Source organism: Octopus sinensis, linkage group LG16, assembly GCF_006345805.1.
Source record: "Octopus sinensis linkage group LG16, ASM634580v1, whole genome shotgun sequence".
Taxonomy (NCBI): Eukaryota; Metazoa; Mollusca; class Cephalopoda; order Octopoda; family Octopodidae; genus Octopus; species Octopus sinensis.
The window spans coordinates 40,855,120-40,876,852 of NC_043012.1; the positions used below are offsets into that span (position 1 = coordinate 40,855,120).

The 21,733-nt window shown below is 37.3% G+C and overlaps 1 protein-coding gene across 1 annotated transcript in view; it reads left to right on the plus strand.

The window, feature by feature from the left end:
- Nucleotides 1-21,733, plus strand: part of LOC115220313 — a 93,558-nt gene that overhangs the window by 40,540 nt on the left and 31,285 nt on the right. Inside the window, exons 13-19 of the mRNA XM_036510173.1 lie at nt 1,268-1,352; nt 1,930-2,056; nt 11,405-11,474; nt 13,634-13,732; nt 14,577-14,672; nt 15,763-15,839; nt 17,374-17,467. Of these exons, the coding sequence (XP_036366066.1) occupies nt 1,268-1,352; nt 1,930-2,056; nt 11,405-11,474; nt 13,634-13,732; nt 14,577-14,672; nt 15,763-15,839; nt 17,374-17,467 (648 nt within the window). The remainder of the gene's footprint in view (nt 1-1,267; nt 1,353-1,929; nt 2,057-11,404; nt 11,475-13,633; nt 13,733-14,576; nt 14,673-15,762; nt 15,840-17,373; nt 17,468-21,733) is intronic.

The window sequence follows — 21,733 nt, forward strand, 5'->3', positions numbered from 1 at the left end:
TTTTAATTTAGTGCATGTGCATGGTTTGCTTTTGATTTTGTCAACTACACAGTATAGTAGGGTCAGTTGGGCACTGTCTGTGAGAGAAAAACAGCACCATGATGCAATTCACTCTGCCAGAAATTTTGAAACAACATGCTGTACTGCTTGGCATTCATGTCAGAAGCTCCATTTTGGTGTTTTGGTGTCAATCTGCGGACATGTACCGAGAGTGATAGAAATCAAACATCCAGTCAACATCATGGTGTTTGGAGTGATCACTAGTGATTGCAATGTTATGCCTCCATTCGTCTTCCCACATGGCCTCACCCTCAACACAAAGTCCTACATCGAGTGCCTGAAGTGGGTAGTGCTACCCTGGGTTAAGAGGGGAGCTGCTGAAAGACACTATGTCTAGCAGCAGGACTCATGCCTCACAAGCAGGAGAACCCAGTCATGACTGTCAGACAATTTCTGCAACCACATCACTCCTAACATCCTTCCACCTAACTCCCTAGACTGCAAACCCCTTAACTATTATGTGTGGGGCGCAGCTGAGCAAGAGACCAACAAAACACCAAAGATGATCTGAAGGCAAGGATTATGGCAGCCATCACCAACTTAAACAAGGAGACCATCCTGAAGTCCTCTGAAGGCCATAGATGAAGCCAATAGCGATTTTATTGAATAAATTTACTCTTTAGTATTTCAAAATATTTAAAAATAATCTTGGTCAATATCTTTATATATAAAAGAGAGGTTGTGTGCTGTCTGTCTCCTACGATTTAGATTCCTAACTACTCCCACATTTTGCGGTGCAGTTTAACCAAAAGCGAGTATCTTATAGTCGTGATTCATATTGAGCCCTTCTGGGTATTAGCGCGCATCTACGATGAATCTATGATTTAAAAAAAAAATTACAATCAATTTTTCCCATTTTTAATGCATTTTTGGCATATATAAGGGAAGTAACTCTCTAAAAATTTATTATTAAATCTCAGAACGTAAAAAGCTACAGTAACACCCCAACCTTTGTGGTTAGCCATATTGAGATGGCTATTATACTTTACATCTCTAAAAATGCTTATATAGTTATTTCCCTTACAAACCTGAGCAACGCCGGGCGATACTGCTAGTATCCATTAAAATGTGATGTCAGTGTTACTTTCATTTTTGCGTAATTTAGACAAAAGTTTATTCACCACACCCTGTACACACACACACACACACACACACACACACACACATATGTTTATAGTGACAATCGCCCATTGAAATTCTTTTGCAGATAGTACAGATTTCGAAATATTTCTCGAAGAATTACCAACTTCTTTTATTATCATGGTTGTTGTCTGGGATGATGCTGCCATCAAGTAAGTTTACCAATTCTTTATCATTCTACCTTTCTTCCTGTACCAGTGGAACATAAAAAGCACTATTCGAACTTGATCGTTGCCAGCGTTGCTTTACTGTCACATGTGCCAGTGACATGTAAAAAAGAACATTTGAGTGTGGTCGTTGCCAGTGCCGCCGGACTGGCTCTCGTGCAAGTAGCACGTAAAAAACACCTTTTGAGCGTGGTCATTGCCAGAAATGTCTGATTAGCACTCATGCCGGTGGCATGAAAACACACTCACTACATTCTTGGAGTGGTTGGTGTTAGGAAGGGCATCCAGCTGTAAAAACTTTACCAGATCAGATTGAGCCTGGTGCAGCCTTCTGGCCCCGGTCGAATCGTCCAACCCATGCCAGCATGGAAATTGGACGTTAAATGATGATGATGACACACAGACACACACACAACACACACACACAACACACACACACACACACACACACACACACTCACACACACACACACACACATACACACATGTACATACACATATATAAATATACATATATGTATGTATGCATTTGTATATTATAATGTATATATATATATTTCAGGCTCGGTCAAAATGCTAGACAGCTTTTGAATGATTATGGTAGTAGTATGATCCAAAATCTCAAATTTCGAGATGTTTGGTATTTCATCGGACAGAAGAAAATCGAAGGCTTCTCAACATTCGAACAGGTGAGTAACTTTTTTGCTTTCCAGAATCAGGTGAATTTTTATTTTTGTTTGAATTATTCTTTGTAAGCCTAGTACTTATTCTGTTGGTCTCTTTTTCCAAACTGTTAAGTTATGGGGACATTAACACACCAACATCATTGTCAAGCGATGGTGGTGGGGACAAGCACACATACAAATACATACATGCATACAATTATATATATATATATATGTGTGTGTGTGTGTAGATATATATATATATATATATATATATGTAGGAGTGGCTGTATGATAAGAAGCTTGCTTACCAACCACATGGTTCCGGGTTCAGTCCCACTGCGTGGCACCTTGGGCAAGTGTCTTCTACTATAGCCTTGGGCGAACCGAAGCCTTGTGAGTGGATTTTGTAGATGGAAACTGAAAGAAGCCCGTCGTATATATATATATATATATGTATGTATGCATGGCTTGACAACCAATGTTGATGTGTTTACGTCCTTGTAACTTGGCAAAAGAGACCAATAGAATAAATACTAGGCTTACAAAGTCCTGGGGTCGATTTGTTTGACTACAGGCGGTGCTTCAGCATGGCCACAGTCAAATGACTGAAACAAATAAAAGAATTTACCCCAGGACTCATACTTTGTAAGCCTAGTACTTATTCTATCGGCCTCTTTTGCCGAATTGCTAAGTTACGGGGACATAAACACACCGTCATCGGTTGTCAAGCGGTGATGGGGGGACAAACACACACACACACACGATGAGCTTCTTTCTGTTTCCGCCTACCAAATCCACTCACAAGGCTTTGGTCAGCCCGAGGCAATAGTAGAAGACACTTGTCCAAGGTGCCACACAGTGGGACTGAACCCAGAACCATGTGGTTGGTAAGCTAGCTACATACCACACAGCCACTCTTGTGTTTGTATATCTATGTGTATATATATATAATTCACATACATATACACATGAATACACATGTATTATGGATATATGTGTGTGTGTATGTGTGTGTGTATATATATATATATATTATGTATAATTGTATAGATAGACGTATATGTGTATGTATTTGTATATGAAATGTTCCATAGGAAATGTATTGCGACTGAAAGGAAATCCAATGATTGATTAATCTGCTTGAACAACTTAACCGGGAGTTTACTGTGCATTTAGCATTGAGGTTGGATTTCCTGTTTAATATCATTGAAAGACATTTTCCCTTTCCGTTGTCATTATTGTGACTTCCCTTGTAGTATTGGCCTCTTGTGCTGCTGTCATCGTAATTAAATCATTGATTTCGGAAGCTCTAGAAATGTGGAGATTGCTCATTTGCCAATATATCTACTTGCGTTTGTGTCTGTGTATGTAGATGAGATGGTGTTTTTATAAGGATGCAGAAGTCTGTTTGTATGTGAGCCCATTTCTATTGGATATGTGCATGGCTGTTTACACACACACTTATATATATATGTGTATATATATATATGTGTGTATGTTTGTGTGTGTGTATATATATGTGTGTATATATATATATGTATGTATTTATATACATATATACATATAAATGTTTATAGATAGGTTTATATGTGTGTATATATACATGTATATATGTATGTATTATGTATGTATGTATGTATGTATGTATGTATGTATGCATGCATGTAAGTGTAGATTTGTGTGTGTCTATCTAATATATTCATTGTGTACATCTAATTAATTTTTGTTGTTTTTCCTGTATTTTATTTGCCTATATATATATATATATATATATATATATACACACACACATACACACGGTCACATATATGTGTGTGTGCATGTGTGCATTGGCTTCAGTTGCTGACGAAGTGAAACAACTGAGAAACACATACATGTTACGATCCAGTGTCACCACTTACTGCTCAAAATAAAATATGTTTTTACACAAGTTTTGGTGGAGAATTTTCTCACCGGGCTATTTCCACAGTGACAGGTCTTATCAAATCCAAATATACTTGAATAAAAAAACATGTATTTGTTGTCTGTTTGAAATAATCATCAGAGATGCTTTGTCCCATGCAGAAACTGTTGGTTGCTACTGAAAGATATCACAGGCTTTTGCAAGCTCCTTTGGTGGTCACTTACGTCCTTGTGATGGTGGGAACTTTCTGTGTATTCTGCCTGAGGTGGACATTGAGGACAGATGTGTTCCATCTGTGGTGTTTTCGTTTTCCTTCTTTTAATGAAAGCCACCTTGAATGGGTTTCAGCTGCCATTTTGCTGTCTTCTTGGTGGCTTTCTTCAGTTGTTTGTGTTGCAGACAAATCATCAGGACTGCCATCATCATCATCATCATCATCACCATCACACAGTCATCATCATTGTCACCACCACCACCACCACCACCACCTCCACCACCACACCACCACCACACCACCACCACAACCACCACCACCTCCACCACCACACTACCACTGCCGCTGCCACCTCCACCACCATCATCATCACTATCATCATCCTAATTCTTCATTAATTATGATGATGATGATTACCACTAATTTTCATCTCTATTGACATCATCATCATCATCATCACTTTGATTATCTCTTTTATTGATGACATTGTTTTCTTCTTCTTCTTCTTCTTTTCCTTCTTCTTCTTCTTTTCCTTCTTTTCCTTCTTCTTCTTCTTTTCCTTCTTTTCCTTCTTCTTCTTCTTCTTCTTCTTCTTTTCCTTCTTCTTCTTCTTCTTCTTCTTCTCCTTCTTCTTTTAACCTTCTTCTTCTTCTTCTTCTTCTTTTCCTTCTTTTCCTTCTTCTTCTTCTTCTTCTTTTCCTTCTTTCTTCTTTTCTTCTTCTTCTTCTTTCTTCTTCTTCTTTTCCTTCTTTTCCTTTTCCTTCTTCTTCTTCTTCTTCTTTCTTCTTCTTCTTTTCCTTCTTCTTCTTCTTTTCCTTCTTTTCCTTTTCCTTCTTCTTCTTCTTCTCATTCTTCTTCTTCTTCTTTTCCTTCTTCTTCTTCTTCTTCTTCTTCTCCTTCTCATTCTTCTTCTTTTCCTTCTTCTTCTTCTTCTTCTTCTTCACCATTACCACTGGCACTCAAATCATCATCATCATCATCTGTCAGCAATATAAATGTTACTATGACCATCACCAGCAGCACCACCACCACCATCATCATCATCATCATCATCAATATGAGAAATGGGAAGAATCAAGTGGATGCAGTCTGTTCGGATCATGCTAAATCAAATTTAAAAATAAGTTTCAAAAATTAAAATTGAAAGAATAACGCAAAATTTATAATAATAATAAAAAAAGAAGCAGTGTTACAATTAAATTCAATATGAATGCAAGACGTTCCCGTTGGGATTTGAACTCAGAACTTTCGTGACTAAATTAAATATTTCAAAGTTTTTTTAGTCTGGTGTTGCGACATTTTCACTTCACTTTATTAATGATTAATTATTGAGTATTGATACGACTGGCAAACGGGTGGCGTGGGGGTGGGGGATGGGGGCGGAGTGAGTTATTAATTTTTTGGTGGTGTTGGTGGAGGGCATTTGTCGGTGGGTGTGACAGTTGAACCAAAAAGCTGCTACTCCTATTATTACTACTACTATGACTACTACCACCACTGATATTACCGCTACTTCCGCCACCACCACCACCACCACCACCACCACCACCACAACAACAACAACAACAACATCACCACCAGGCTGATGACCACAAAACTCTGCCCTGGTTTTATAAAATCTAATGTTGACCCTAGTTGTATTTGAACTCAGTTTCTAGTTGGTCGTAATTAAATGTTGTAAATCATTTCTGCTGCCATGCTATAATTTCCTGGTTTTTGCTGCCTCTGTTTTTAAGAATTTATTGGTAAAACTCTAAAAGTGGGCGTGGTGTGGTGCCATTGTTGTACCTTCTTGAAGTGTAATCTCTGCTGAATGCAAACTGATAATTATTTCTCTGATAATTGGTAAATGCCTTGCTGATTTTCGAATTGACCGCAATCCTAGCTATTGTGTCTGGCAATTAAGAGAGGTGAGCGAAGGAGTTTGAAAATCAAGTTTAAAATAACAACAACAAACTATTAAAAATAAATGTAAAAGAATAATAAAAGATAAACAAAACAACAAGTTTATATCATAAAAAAAAATGAACAAAAATATATAAAAGAGACAAACATGTCAAAGTGTATCCCATTGGGGTTTGAACTTAGAATGGTGTGAGAGCAAGAGGGAGCAATAAGGTTGAATATTCTGGGGTGTTTAACACATCTTTATTGGCTGCTATTTATTGTGATACAAATAAGCGGGCAAAGTGTGTGGTGTTAATTTGGTTTTTGTTGGTAAAGTGTGATGTTTTGTAACATACACACACACACACACACACACACACACACTCATGCACACACACTCATGCACACATACATATATAGACACATACATACATATACTTGCATACATATATATACACTCACTGACTCGTGTATGCACATGCACACATACATATACATATGTATACATATCCACACACATATCTGAATACACATACACGCACAACACACACACATACACACACATCGCATACACAAACACACTCACACACCCACAAATACAATCACACATGCATACATACACATACACACACAATCACACATGTATACACTTCACATGCACAAACATACTCCTATATGCACATGCTCACATGGACTTGCGCACAAACACACACACACATGCAAACATGCATATACATACACATACACAATCACACACACAGCCACACACGCATGCAAGCATACAGAGACACATGCAAACACACACACACACACAAACTATCACTGGTAATTCTGTGTGTATTAATTTCTAAATACCAAACCCATATCTAAACTGACCCCACCCCCAAGTCAGGTGTCTAACGACACATCTGCTAACCCACCACACTGCAAAATCATGTCACCCCCCATTGCACCATATTAAATAAAAAAAAAAAAAGAAAATAGAAAAAAAAAAAATCAATGCCTCTTAGAATTATTTTCTTTTAGCAGAAACCATTTTAGCAGAAAAAAAAAAGTGTCAAAAAAAATCTTGTAATTTGTTGAGTTTTTGAGTTTCTTTGTGTTGCAGAATGTTTTAATTGGAATCTGCTTGGGTGAGTTGGAACAATACAAGCTATATTGGTGTGAAATAAAGGAATATTAAAAGAAGGGGAGTGGTGATGGAGGCAGAGGCAACAATTTTGTTAAAGGAATTATTATTACTATTATTATTATTATTATTATTATTATTATTATCATTATCATTATTATTATTATCATTATCATTATTATTATTATCATTATTATTATTATCATTATTATTATTATTATTATTATTATTATTATTATTATTTTATTATTATTATCATTATTATTATTATCATTATTATTATTATCATTATTATCATTATTATATTATTATTATTATTATTATTATTATTATTATTATTATTTTATTATTATTATCATTATCGTTTATTAGAATCGTTAGCACATCAGGTGAAATGCTCAGCAGTATTTTGTCTGCTGCTATGTTCGGATTTCGAATGCTGTTGGGGTCAACTTTGCCTTTCATCTTTTCAGGGCCGATAAAACTAAGTCCCAACTATGCACTGGGGTCGATGTTATCAACTTGTCCCCCAACCCCAAATGTCAGGCCTTGTGCTTATAGTAGAAAGAATTATTATTATTATTATGAAGGTGGCAAACTGGCAGAATCGTTAGCACATCAGGTGAACTGCTTAGCGGTATTTTGTCTGCAGCTAAGTTCTGAGTTGAAATGCCACTGGAATCGATTTGTCTTTCATCCTTTCGGGGTGTGTGTGTGTGTGATACAATAAGTACCAGTTAAACACTGGGGGTCAATGTTATCAACTCGCCCCTCCCCTCAAATTTCAGGCCTTGTGGCTATAGTGGAAAGAATTATTATCATTATTGTTGTTGTTGTTGTTGCTATTGTTATGTAGAATTAATTGAAAGAAAAATGTGACAAAGAAGTGTTAATTTTTCTTCTGACATTTTCTCTTAAATTAATCAGTGACTTTCTTTGTTTTTTACTGTTTGCTTTTTTTTTTTTTAAACCAACTTGTTTTATCACATCTGAAATTTGCCGATCGTCTTTGCACATTCTGTTTGCAGTTACCAAAAATCTAGGCTTTTCTCTTTTTACAGACAAACTAAATAACACCACAAGTATTACTTTATTAATTTTTTTCAGAATGGTCACTAGCAGGATGAGTAGTCTGCTAGATAAAACGACTTCCACAGTTTTTCAACTTTCTGAGTTCAAATCCTGGCAAGGTTGACTTTGCTTTCCATCCTTCTGGGATTGGTAAAATACAGTCATATTCTTTTCTACTCTAGGCACAAGGCCTGAAATTTTAGGAGAGGGGACCAGTCAATTAGATCGACACCAGTATGCGACTGGTACCTAATTTATCAATCCCGAAAGGACGAAAGGAATACAATCAAATATTAATTTCTTTATTGCCCACAGGGAGCTAAACATAGAGGGGACAAACAAGGACAGACTAAGAGATTAAGTTTTACATTAACCTCAGTGTGTAACTGGTACTTATTTAATTGACCCTGAAAGGATGAAAGGCAAAGTTGATGTTAGCGAAATTTGAACTCAGAACATAACGGCAAACGAAATACTGCTAAGTATTTCACCTGATGTGCTAACGAGTCTACCTGCTTGCCACCTTAATAATAATAATGATGATGATGATAATAATAATAATAAACCTTTCTACTATAAGTACAAGGGCTGAAATTTGGGGTGAGGGGACTAGTTGATTACATCAACCCCAGTGTGTAGCTGGCCCTTAATTTATTGACCCTGAAAGGATGAAAGGCAAAGTTGACATTAGCGGAATTTGAACTCAGAACGTAAGGACAGACGAAGTGCCACTAAGCATTTCGCCCTGCATGCTAATGATTCTGCCAGCTGGCCGCCTTAATACAATCAAATATTGAAGTGGATTTAATTGCCTCGTTACTGTTAATGGTGTGGATGAGGGCCATTTCTGACAAATCGACATCCTCATCATTGTAAACAAGGGAACTCTGACTCTTTGCTTCACAGTCGAATGATCTGCAATAGAAAAGGGTTACCACTTTTATTTTTCCTTTTTCACTTGTTTCACTCATTAGATTGTGGCCAGGCTGGGGCACCAACTTGAAGAATCAACCCCATTGCTTTTTGTTTCAAGCCCAGTTCTTATTCTGTCGGTTTTTTTTTTGCTGATCCACTAAGCTACTGGTATGTAAACAAACCAATACCAGTTGCCAAGTGTTCATGTGGGACACGCCCCCCCCACTCATACACTCACATAGAACAGGTCTTTTCAGTTTCCGTCTACCGAATCAACTCACAAGGTGTTTTATGGCTTGAGGCTATAGTAGAAGACTCTTGCCCAGGCTGCCATACAGTGGGACCGAACCCTGGACCAGGTGGTTCGGAAGCAAGCTTCTTACCATACAACCATGCCTGTGTGTTGTAGGAACCCCCTCCCCACGAAAAATGAAATACAATAACAAAAACATCTTAAAGAAAGACTGATGCTAAAAAGCCAATTTAAAATAAGGCTTGAGAAACATTTGTTGAAAACAGATATTAAAATAGGGGTTAAAAAAGCTTACGTTAAGACAGAGAGAGTAAAACAGAAATTAAAGAACCAAAATTAATATAAAGCAGATATGCTGGTGCCATGCTAGAAGCTGCTGTGCCGGTGCCATGTAAAATGCACCCAGTACACTCTGAAGTGGTTGGCATTAGGAAGGGCATCCAGCCATAGAAACCCTGCCACAACAGACAATTGAAGTCTGGTGTAGCTCTCCAGCTGATCAGTTCCTGCCAAACTGTCCAACCCATGCCAGCATGGAAAGCGGATGTTAAATGATGATGATGTTATAAATATTTGTTGAAAATGGATGTTAAAACAGAGATTAAAACAAACTGATGTCAAAATAGAGAGGGCAAAGCATAGGAGTTAAAACGTGGAGGTTAAAGAACCGAGATTAAAGCAGGTGCTTAATAATCTTTTCTACCATAAGCACAAGGCCTGAAAGTTGGGGGAGGGTGGATAGTCAATCACATCGACCCCAGTGTATAACTGGTACTTATTTCATCAATCCAAAAGGATGAAAGGCACAGTCGATTTCAGCTGTATTTGAACTTAGAGCATAGTGACAGATGAAATACCGCTAAGCATTTCACCTGATGTGCTAACGATTCTACCAGCTTGCCACCTTAATAATTACCTTTTTTACTCTAGGCACAAGGCTCGAAATTTTTGGGGAAGGGACCAGTTGATGAAATCGATCCCGATACGCAACTGGTACTTAATTAATCAACCCCCCACCCCGAATAATCCTTTCTATTAAAAGCACACTTTGGGAGATGGGGTAAGTCAATTACATTGACCCCAGTGTGTAACTGGTACTTAATTTACTGATCCTGAAAGGATGAAAAGTAATGGCGACCTTGGCAGAATTTGAACTCAGAGGATAAGGATGGAGGAAGCATTACTAAGCATTTCACCTGGTGTGCTGATGATTCTGCCAGCTTGCTACCTAAAGCAGATGTTTAGTAATAACACTAATGCAAACTAATGGTAAACTGACGTTAAAACACCGTCCAAAGAAATTGTGTTAAAAACCCAAGTTTTTAAAACACTGACATTAAGACAGAGGGTAAAAGATGGAAAGAAGAAAACAGATTATAAGACTGAAGTCAAAAGACAAAGGTGAAACAAAAAGCTGATTGACCCTTTTGATACCAACCCGGCTGAAACCAGCTCTGGCTCTCAGTGCAAATATCTTGTTTTCATAAGTTTTGAATTAAAATCTTCCACCAAACCTTAGTCACAATTTATGTTCCTGACACTAGTTTAATGATAACTAAATTATTCTACTAAATTCTTTGTTATATTTGAAATTAATTGAAAGAAACACAGAGCATCTCAATAGAAATATGTTAACAAAAGGGTTAACAAAAGGTTAACTTAACCCTTTTCATACCAACCTGTTTGAAACCGCTTCTGGTTCTGTAGTTCCAATGTCTTGTTTTCATAAGTTTTGAATTAAAATCTTCCACCAAACCTTAATCACAATTTATGTTACTGACACTAGCTTAATGATAACTAAGTTATACTACTAAATTCTTTGTTATATTTAAACTTAATTGAAAGAAACACAGAGCATCTCAACAGGTATACGGTAAGGAAAGGGTTAAAGAAGTAAGGATATACAGCACAGTTTTTAAGGAAGCCAATGAAATAAACCGATGCAACGATGGTGTTCAGTGTTGAATGATGTTTGTTGTTGTTTGTTGTTGTTTCAGATTAGTTACGCCAAGCCTGACAGTGGATGGCCAAGCAGTCTACAGTTGTTTGCTTGTGTTCCATTTAAAAGTAAGTGAAATCTCACTTCTACTCTTTAACAATCTCTTACGAACAAAAATATATATTGCTAAAGTTAAATCTGTTACTCTCTTATTGGTTTCAGCCAGTGGACTGTGGCCATACTGGGGCATCGTCTTGATGTGTGGTTTTTTAAAATTAATTATATTGACATCCAGCATTTAGACTTGTACTCCTTATTTTATCAAATAATTAAGTTTATCTGAGTTCTGTCCCTTGTTTGAGAGTTACCTCCCTTTTATGGACTTCACTACTATAAGGTACCCACGTCGTTTATAGGTAGGTAGAAGTGTTTATATATATGTATATGTGTATGTATATGCGTATATATATGTGTATGTGTGTGTGCATGTGTGTGTGTGTGTGTGTATAATAATAATAATAATAAGAGGCTCTCCTGTCGTTAGACGACGCTTGAGGGTTCTACAATTTCTTACCAAACAACCACACAGATAAAATTTATTTCTAGTGATGAAATGTTTGTGTAGACATAAGCTCACTCCCTCCATCAGATCGACATCACCTGTACAGGTGCAACTGGGTGTCACATGTCAGATGTCGAAACGATTGTAGAGCAACGTGAAATGAACTGCTTTGCTCAAGAATACAATACAACGCCTAATCTGGGAATCGAACCCACGACCTCACAATCGTGAGTGCAACACCCTAACCATATATATATCCAGTCGTAATACTCCTACCTAGACACATACAGATACAACATTAATTTTGTAGAACATTTCCAGATTACTGATTTTTTTTCCTAACCGGGGATGGTCGTCACTTCGGTCAACATATCCTAAGTTAAATATTTGCTTTACTTAAATAATTAAATGAAATACAGATACCTGCATATTAGTAGAAATAGTACAAGTTCAATTATAGTGCATACTGTGCAAAGTACAAGTAAACTTGTCTGGTGGTCACAAGAATTTGTAAATAAATTAATGCAGATTATAAGAGGTTCTGGACTGTCAGACATCCAGAAAGTCAGCGTTGTACCTGTATTTACTGATCTAATTTTTGTTGCCAATATCCGATTCTTTTCTGTTTCCATAAATAGGCATCTCTGCAACCACCAGACACATTTGTCATTGATGTCTCCATTGTGACTTCCGAGCGAAATCCAAACCCCTGGTCTCTACATTCAAAATCCATTACAAATAGATGCAGCTTCTTTAAGTTTTCAAGTTTCTCTTTTCCAAATTTCTGATTTTTTGGTTAGCTTAAAGGTTATTAGTTTGTCTGTTGTTGGAGCTGGAAAAATGTTGCCAAGCATGTTGTCCAGTGTGCTTGCAACTCTGCCCGCCCTGCCATTTTAGCCTGTATAATTATGGCTGGCATCGTCTGTCATTGCTCTCATTGTATCATTTTGCTCAATACCACAGAGCTGCTTATCAATTGCTTGACCTTAACGAGTGGAGCATGTCCCTTAGTGGCTGAAAATATGTGCATCCCTGGTCACGAGCAGTAGTGAGGGAGAACCGTAACCATGTGTCGAAAGGAATTCTTTGGGGTTTGGCTAATTCACCTTTGGAAACATGGGTGTTTTATTCAGCATCCTTAAACGACCCTTATTCAGGGACCTTTTGATCTGGATGGGCTTCTTGACCCGAAGAAAATTCTAACTGGGCCCCTGCAAGGTCATATGCTGTTTATCTTGATATAAGATCACCATGCCATGCACATATGGTTGTGATGCATGTGCCTGGTGTACCCTTATCAGACGGGTAGTCATGATGGGTGTATTAGGCTTCATATATTTGTACCCCAGGGTCACTTTGATGGCATGCACTGCTCTCTCTCACTCAATAATAATAATAATAATAATAATGATGGTCACTCCTGTTGATTTTGATGGATGAGTATTTGAAGGAGAGGATTAAAAAAAATATAACCTGAGTCCTAGGATGGATTTTGCTAGGAAGTCACAATGGGGGCATTGATTTTGCCTGGGATTGGATAAATGTATCTGGTGATTGCAAGATAGAATTCTTTTATTGCTCTGTTTCCTCAACTCAAATTGTTTTGATGCACCATGTCATGTTTTATGTCATGCAGACCAATCTTGGTAATGACTTTTTCAAGATGTCAAACTGTAGAGACATTCGTGATATAATAATAATAATGATAATACTATTTCATTTCAGTGCAAGGAACAAAAGTAAGACCTGATCCAATGGCCTACAGAAATGACCAGAGGCGAGAATTTTGTGCCAAATATGAAGGATATGTGGACTTCTGTGACAGTAAGTCATTGTCGGAAGATTTCTATTTATTTCATCATCATCATCATCGTCGTCTACTTTTGTATGGTTTTATAGGCTGGACGGAGTTTATTGAGACAGATTTTCTTTTATGGACGGATGCCCTTCCTATCACCAATCCTGATTTGTTTCCACAGAATATTGGAAATGACTTGTCTGACAGTGACTATCACATGATGTCAGGAGATAAAAGCACAAACACACACACACACACACACACACACACACGTGCACACACACACACTCACACACACACACTCACACACACACACACACACACACACAAACGCACGCACACACACACACACACACACACACTCACACACTCACACATATACACTAACACACACGTATAAATTTTGCCAGGATTGACTTTGGCTTTACTTTGACTTTCATCCTTTTGGGGTCGATAAAGTAAGTACCAGTGAAATACTGAGGTTGACATAATCAACTAGTCCCCTCCGCCGCCAAAATTCAAGACCTTGTACCTCCTATAGAAAGGATTATTATTATTATTGTTCTTCTTCTTATTGTTATTACTAAGGCAGCGAGCTGGCAGAATCGTTAGCACGCCAGGTGAATTCTTAGCGGTATTTCGTCTGTTGCTACATTCTGAGTTCATATTCTGCCGAGGTCGACTTTATCCTCCATCCTTTCAGGGTCGATAAATTAAGTACCAGTTGCATACTGGGGTTGATCTTATTGACTGTCTCCATTCCCCCAAAATTTTGGGCCTTGTGGCTGGAGTAGAAAAGATTATTCTTATTGTTACTACTGTTATTATTGTTGTTGTTAATTTATTTTTTTTCTTTATTTGTTTCCTTAGTTGGCCATATTGATGACATTATCAAGCCTGTATCACTTGTCTATAGCAACTTCAAGGGACATAAGATATTCTCAACCCCAATTGTTATTATACCAGGTAAGAAAACTTTCCGTTTCACATCTTTCACACCTGTGTTTATAATACAGCGAATGGAATATCATGACTTCAGGTTTGCTCTTGTTAATAGGGTCCCTGAGTTCCAGTTTAATCATGTGATCAGCCTGTCTGTCTGTCCGTCCATCCATCTCTGTCTCTCTGTCTCTCTTTGCCAAGTTCTTCCATCCTCTGGGTATGTGCTCTGTCTGTCTGTCTGTCTGTCTGTCTGTCTCTCTGTCTACACACACACACATACATATACACACACATACATATACACACACATATATATATACAATATCTTAACCAAAACTGTCTGATGGACAAGAACATGAAACTCTGAGTAACAGTTTTTTTGATATCTTTGCAACTTTATTAATAAAGTATATCTATACTCATATATATATACAAACCAATTAATGGCTCCTTGTGTTCTTGATCATAGGCTAAGTTTAATTTTGTTTTTTAGAGAGTGTGTATACTTATCTATAATTATTTTATCAAGTTTTCCAAGGTCCGACTTACATGGGTATATGTCCATGTATGTTGGACCTCGGAAAACTTAGTAAAATATATATATATATATCAGGCACTTGCCATCAGTAATTACTCAGGGTAGGCAGTTGGTGATGTTTATGTAGTAAAACACAAAAAAATAAGTGAAACACAGGTGTGTGACTGAGTTGAATGCAGATCTATTTCTGCCTTTATAATGCGTAAAGAAAACGTTGTTGTAGGAGTGTACGCAGCATGTGTACTACAGCAGTCCTATGCATAGCTTTAATACTGATATTGAAAGGCAGGTGTGAATTATGCCTACCTAATCTACAAAAAAAAAAATGAAATATTTTGCATTTTATGCATAGTAATCAGAGTAACCTTCATAATTTTATTGAATTAGGTGCATATTTTGTCATAAAAGGAAAATGTTGCTATTGATCTATTTTATTCAGGGTAAGCACTGCCTACCATGCCTACCCATGTGGCACGTCCCATATATATATATATATATATATATATATATATATATATATATATATATATATATTTGTTTATGAAAAATTCAATTTTTGATGGTATCTCTTTCCAGGTATTAACCATAATGCTGTGGTGAACACATTCCAAACCATTATCATGCAGTGTGGTTTGAACCCCAAGATGGTTTTGGTAAGCAGATCTGAGATATTCTCTCTTTGAGTGTGTGTGTGTGTTTGTGTGTTTTCCCTTTGAACTACTCTAAGTAAACTTCTTCATGTTCCCCAATTAGCTAGAAATAGCAAATGATTCTTCCTCAAATCACCCTCTACTGCCTTAAACAAGGTGTCCATGCATGTGTGTGTTTGTTCCTCACCATTGTCTGACAACCGATGCTGGTGTGTTTACGTTCCTGTAGCTTAGCAGTTTGGCAAAAGAGACCGATAAAATTAGTACGAGGCTTAAAAAGAAAAAGTAAATCCTGGGATCGATTCATTTGATTAAAATCTCTTTGAGGCAGTGCCCCAGCATGGCCACAGTCTAATGACTGAAACAAGTAAAAGATAAATGATACAAAGGCATGAAATTGATCCTGGGGCAATGAAAGGCAAAGTCGACCTGGGGCTGTTTGTGTTAAAGTGACACTGGGGTACAAATATATGAAGCCCAGTATACCCATCATGACTACCTGTCTGATAAGGGTACACCAGGTACATGCATCACAACCGAATGTGCGCGACATGGTGATCTCATATCAAGATAAACAGCACATGACCTTGCAGGTTGGGCCCAGTTAGAATTTTCTTCAGGTTGAGTAGCCCATCCCGCTCAAAAGGTCCCCGAATAAGGGTTCCTTAAGGATGTTGAATTATTCAAACCCCAAAGAATCCCTCTCAACACATGGCTATGATGCTCCCCCACTACTTCTGCTCGTGATCAGAGATGCACATATCGTCAGCCACTAAGGGACATGCTCAACTGGTTAAGGTCAAACAACTGACAACCAAATCTGTGGTATTGAGCAGAATATTTGCTGTAGCCCATCTTTTATACCAAGACGAAACAATGTACATGATAACACTTCCAATCAGTTAAGATCAGAAGCCATGAGAGCCACTGCCTGGTACCGCGCCAGGGCAATGAAAGGCAAAGTTAACCTTGGTGTTGTTTGCTGTTGCATCACCATCTTTATTATTATTATTATTATTATTATCACTAATGTCATCAACACCATTGCTATCATCGTCATCATCATCATCATCATCATTCACTTTGTTGTTTTTGTTGTCATCGTTGACACCGTCACTGACTTTACACCATCAGGAGTAACATGAACACCGTCATCATAAATCACCAGCTTCACCATCGTTAACTGTCATAACCACCACCACCACCACCACCACCACCACCACACCACCACCACCACCACCACCACCATCATCACTATCACCTCTGCTGCCACCACCATAACCATGACCACCACCACTACCATCATCATCATTATCATCATCATCACTGCCACCACCACCACCACCACCATCGATGCTGCCACTACTATCACCACTGCCGCAGCACTGCCACCATTCCACCACCACCTCCATCACCACCACCACCACCACCGCCGCCACCACCACCACCACCACCACCACCGCCACCACCACCACCACCACCACCACCGCCACCACCACCACCACCACCATTATTATTTCATGCTATTTATTTCTAGGTTTGCTGGGATGAGAAATTCCAGGAATATTCTGAACTGGCTGAACTCTTTGGTTTCCAGAATCGGTCCCTGACTAGCAGCACTAAATATACAGGTAAACATCTCACTGTGTCTCCTCTTGTTGTTGTGCTTTTATTTCTGTTGTTGTTGTTGTGTTCTGGGGCTGTTTGTGTTGAAACTGTTGCTGTTTGGGTTGCAGTTTGCTTGTGGTCGTTGCCCCGTCTTTTCTGAATCACCTTCTGGAGAAAGTTAACACCAGCCCCAGATGTGGTTTGAACACACAATGCTGAGGAGCCAATCTAAGTATGGGGAGATATTTAGCTGACTGTTCTACTGTTTCTGCTCTCTCATTGTCTTCATAATAATAATAATATAATGATAATGATAATAATAATAATAATAATAATAATAATGATAATGATAATAATAATAATAATAATAATAATGATAATAATAATAATAATAATGATAATAATAATAATCCTTTCTACTAAAGGCACAAGGCCTGAAATTTTGGAGGAGGGGACTAGTTGATTACATCGACCCCAGTATTTGACTGGTACTTGATTTATCAACCCCGGAAAGATGAAAGGCAAAGTTGACCTCAATGGAATTTGAACTCAGAACATGAAGACAGATGAAATGCTGCTTAGCCTCTCACTTAGCATGCTAATGATTCTACCAGCTTGCCACCTTAATAATAATAATAATAATAATAATAATAATAATAATAATAATACTCACTGAGTGCAAACGTCTGCCAAGGCAACACCAATGTCCTCTCAACAATTAGCTGGAGATGGTTTTTGAAATGAGAATGTCTGAAATAAACTCGACTGCTCTCACAAACAAGAATACTAAAAGTGAACCAGACCGCTCTCAAAAATTAAGTAAAAAAACTGGAAAAATAACCCAGTCTCATGGTTCATTATCTTGATTCTTATGAGGAATACTCGGCCATGACAAGTAGTTTATTTTATTGACACAAAAATTAACCTCATCAAGATTTGAACTCAAAATGTAAAGGTCTGTATGTAGGTACTCTAGGTATTTATTGACATAGCTGTAACCATTCTACCAAACCACCAAGTACTAGTTTCCTATTTTATCACCCCCCCCCAGAAGGATAGAGAAATTCAAAGTTAACCCCAGTGTGATTTGAACTCATGACTCAACTGATTGTGCTATAACTGGCTGTCATTATAACAACAGTCTTAAATTAATTAGAACAACACCAATAAAATATATAATTACCCTCCAAAGACATAATGCAGCACTAACATATAATTAAAGAGCCAACCAGTGTGATGGTATGTGGGTCATATCTAATGGATTTGGAATCTCTTGGCAATAAAAGCTGCAATTAGGAACGGTAAAAGATGTATAAACTCACTTTAACCAGTTAGCATTTAAACTGGCCGTATGTCACTCAAATATTACTTTCAAATTATGGCACAAGGCCTGAAATTTTGGAGGATGGGGATTAGTTGATTATATCAACCCCATTGCTCAACTGGTATTTTATTTTATTGACCCCTGAAAGGATGAAGGGCAAAGTTGATCCTGGAGGAATTTGAACTCAGGATGTAAAGACGGACGAATTGCCGCTAAGCATTTTGCCCAACAGGCTAACAGTTCTGCCTGTTCACCGCCTTAAGCTCAAATACTCTACTTGTTTTACATTCAAACATGCCAGATCCAGCCTTTTACACCTACCCTACAATGTCATTCTAAAAATAAACAATCACATCATAGAAATCTTAAACTATGAGATAAAGCTGGATTAATTGAAAAGATGTGGGTTGAAGTAACTGAAATTATTGTGTTGTGACAGTCTTGTTAGCTTTTTGTTATTTTTTTGAAATACATATCTTTAATTTACTTGCTAAAAGCAAAGCAATATATATATAAATGGAATAAAAACGCAATAGAGGGCATTAAAACGTTCGGACATATAGATGACATGAAGGCGGACAAGAGAAACAACAATTAGGACAGGCCAAAAAGATGGGTCGTTCTTGGCTTTCTTTCTTCAGTCAAGTACCAGAAGTCATAACCATTTCGGACAGTTACACTTGAGATGGTTCAATCTGGTTGTCCCCAAAATAATCTAAGCTAAGAGCATTAGACCCCTTTGTAAGAAAGCTAGTGAATGTTTGTGGCAACAAAAACAAAACAAAGAAACAAACAAAAAAAAAACAGAGAACATGGTACAGAATTACGAATACAAACAACAAGAAATAACAACAGGCATCTTTCGACTGAAAATGATTCAAATTGAGCAGGTGTGTAAGGAGTGAAAGTCTAAGGCAGGTATATATATATCTGTATATTTATATATATATATTATATATATATATATATTATATTAAATTAGAGATAAAACCACTATTAGGCAATCATACAATGAAAAATTAAGCCAATACATAAGATTAATTAATTTATATTATTTAAATATATATCAAAATTATTAAAAAAGATAATTAATATAACACTACAATCGTTTCATGGCTATTCAATTCTTAAAATTTTCAAGTTACAGTCATTCCTCAGGTGGTTTACATATCTAAAATATAATCAATATTTTTAAGATATAAATAATATATATAATATAATAATTTTACTTATAATAAACTCTATTATCAAATATGATTATATCCAAATCGACTATAATGTTAAATATTGATTTTAATTTATAAGGTAGGAAACCCATAATCTAATATCAATATTAGTCTATATCTAACTACATAAATATTTAAAATGACTAATATATATAAATTATCAATGAAAATATATATATAAATATTATAATCAAGATCTAAAATAATCTCTATAAATAATTGTATATAATAAAAACCTAATAAATTTAATTTTCCATATATATATATATATATATATATGTGTGTATATGTATGTATGTATGCACATAAGGAATGCTTATGAATGAAGACTGTTGCATCAAGAAGTGCCAATCTCTAATTGTAGAGGGAACATGTGGAAGGAGTAGACCCAAGAAGATGTGGGATGAAGTGGTGAGAAAGGCTCTACAGACATTGGGACTCACAGAAGGGGTGACAGGGGACCGAGGCTCCTGGCAGTTTGTTGTGCTTGAAAAGACCTGTCAAGCTAATCAAAAGCTTTGTTGCCCTTGCATACAGGCTTGTCCCTTGCAACCTTCTCCAGCTGAGCATCCCTAATCTTGTGGGCTTCTAAGTGCTGGTCCCACACAAGAACCATCTGTGCCAGTGCTGCATAAAAGCACCCAGGACACTCTGTAAAGCGGTTGGTGTTAGGAAGGGCATCCAGCTGTAGGGATCATGCCAAAACAGCCTGAACAGCCCTTTGGCTGGTCATTTCTTGTCAAACTGTCCAACCCATGCCAGCATGGAGAATGGATGTTAAATGATGATGATGATGAATAAAGTACTGAAATTAGAGTACAATGGAATGGAGTCTGGTAGAGTACATTGGCAGAAGTTACCATATTTAGTGGCATACAAGCTGAATTGTTCAGACCAAAATTTACTGCTAAAAAGGAAAAGTAGGTCAACTTCTACATGAAGACAAATTTGAAGGACCAAAAATTCCATGTGAAATGCAGCAGGATTTTGAAGGAAAATGACAGAGTTGGAATATTTCCACCACATGTTTACATTAAATGGTGGTGCCCCAGCATGGCCACAGCTCATAAGCTGAAACTAGAATCAATCAATCAATCAATCATTATATTGAGTTGTGTGCCAAAAAATATGGTAGAATGGAACTGAGCCTATTCTGGCAAAAGTTATACAGATTTTGGTAAGTTTGTATGTTGTGAGGAATCGGATGTTTTGAGACTGAGTCTTTGTCTGGGAGGGAAGAATGACTGATGTGGGACCAAGCAGATGGCAGCAAATTCACAGATCATTCAAGTGTTGGTTAGAATGTGTGATGGTAATCTGAGTTCGAATTTCACCAAAGTCACTTTTGTCTTTCATCCTTTCAAGATTGAAAAATAAGTGGCAATCCAGTGTAATGGATTGGCAAAGCTGTCAGAGGGTCAGATAAAGTGCCTTGTGGTATTTTCTCTGCCTATGTCTTTGACAACACTGGCGCCAAGCTGCATTGGTGCCAGCTGGTAGCTGTTTCTTTGGATAAACATCATTAGTTTGGAGAACGAAGATATGTAGCTTAATGGTTAGGGTATTCCACTCATGATTGTAAAAGTCACGAGTTCGATTCCTGGCAGTGCACTGTGTCCTTGAGCAAGACTCTTTATTTCACATTGCTTCAGTTCATCCAGCTGGCAAAAATGAGTTGTACTTGTATTTCAAAGGGGCACACCCGTCACATTCTGTGTCATGCTGAATTGCCTTGAGAA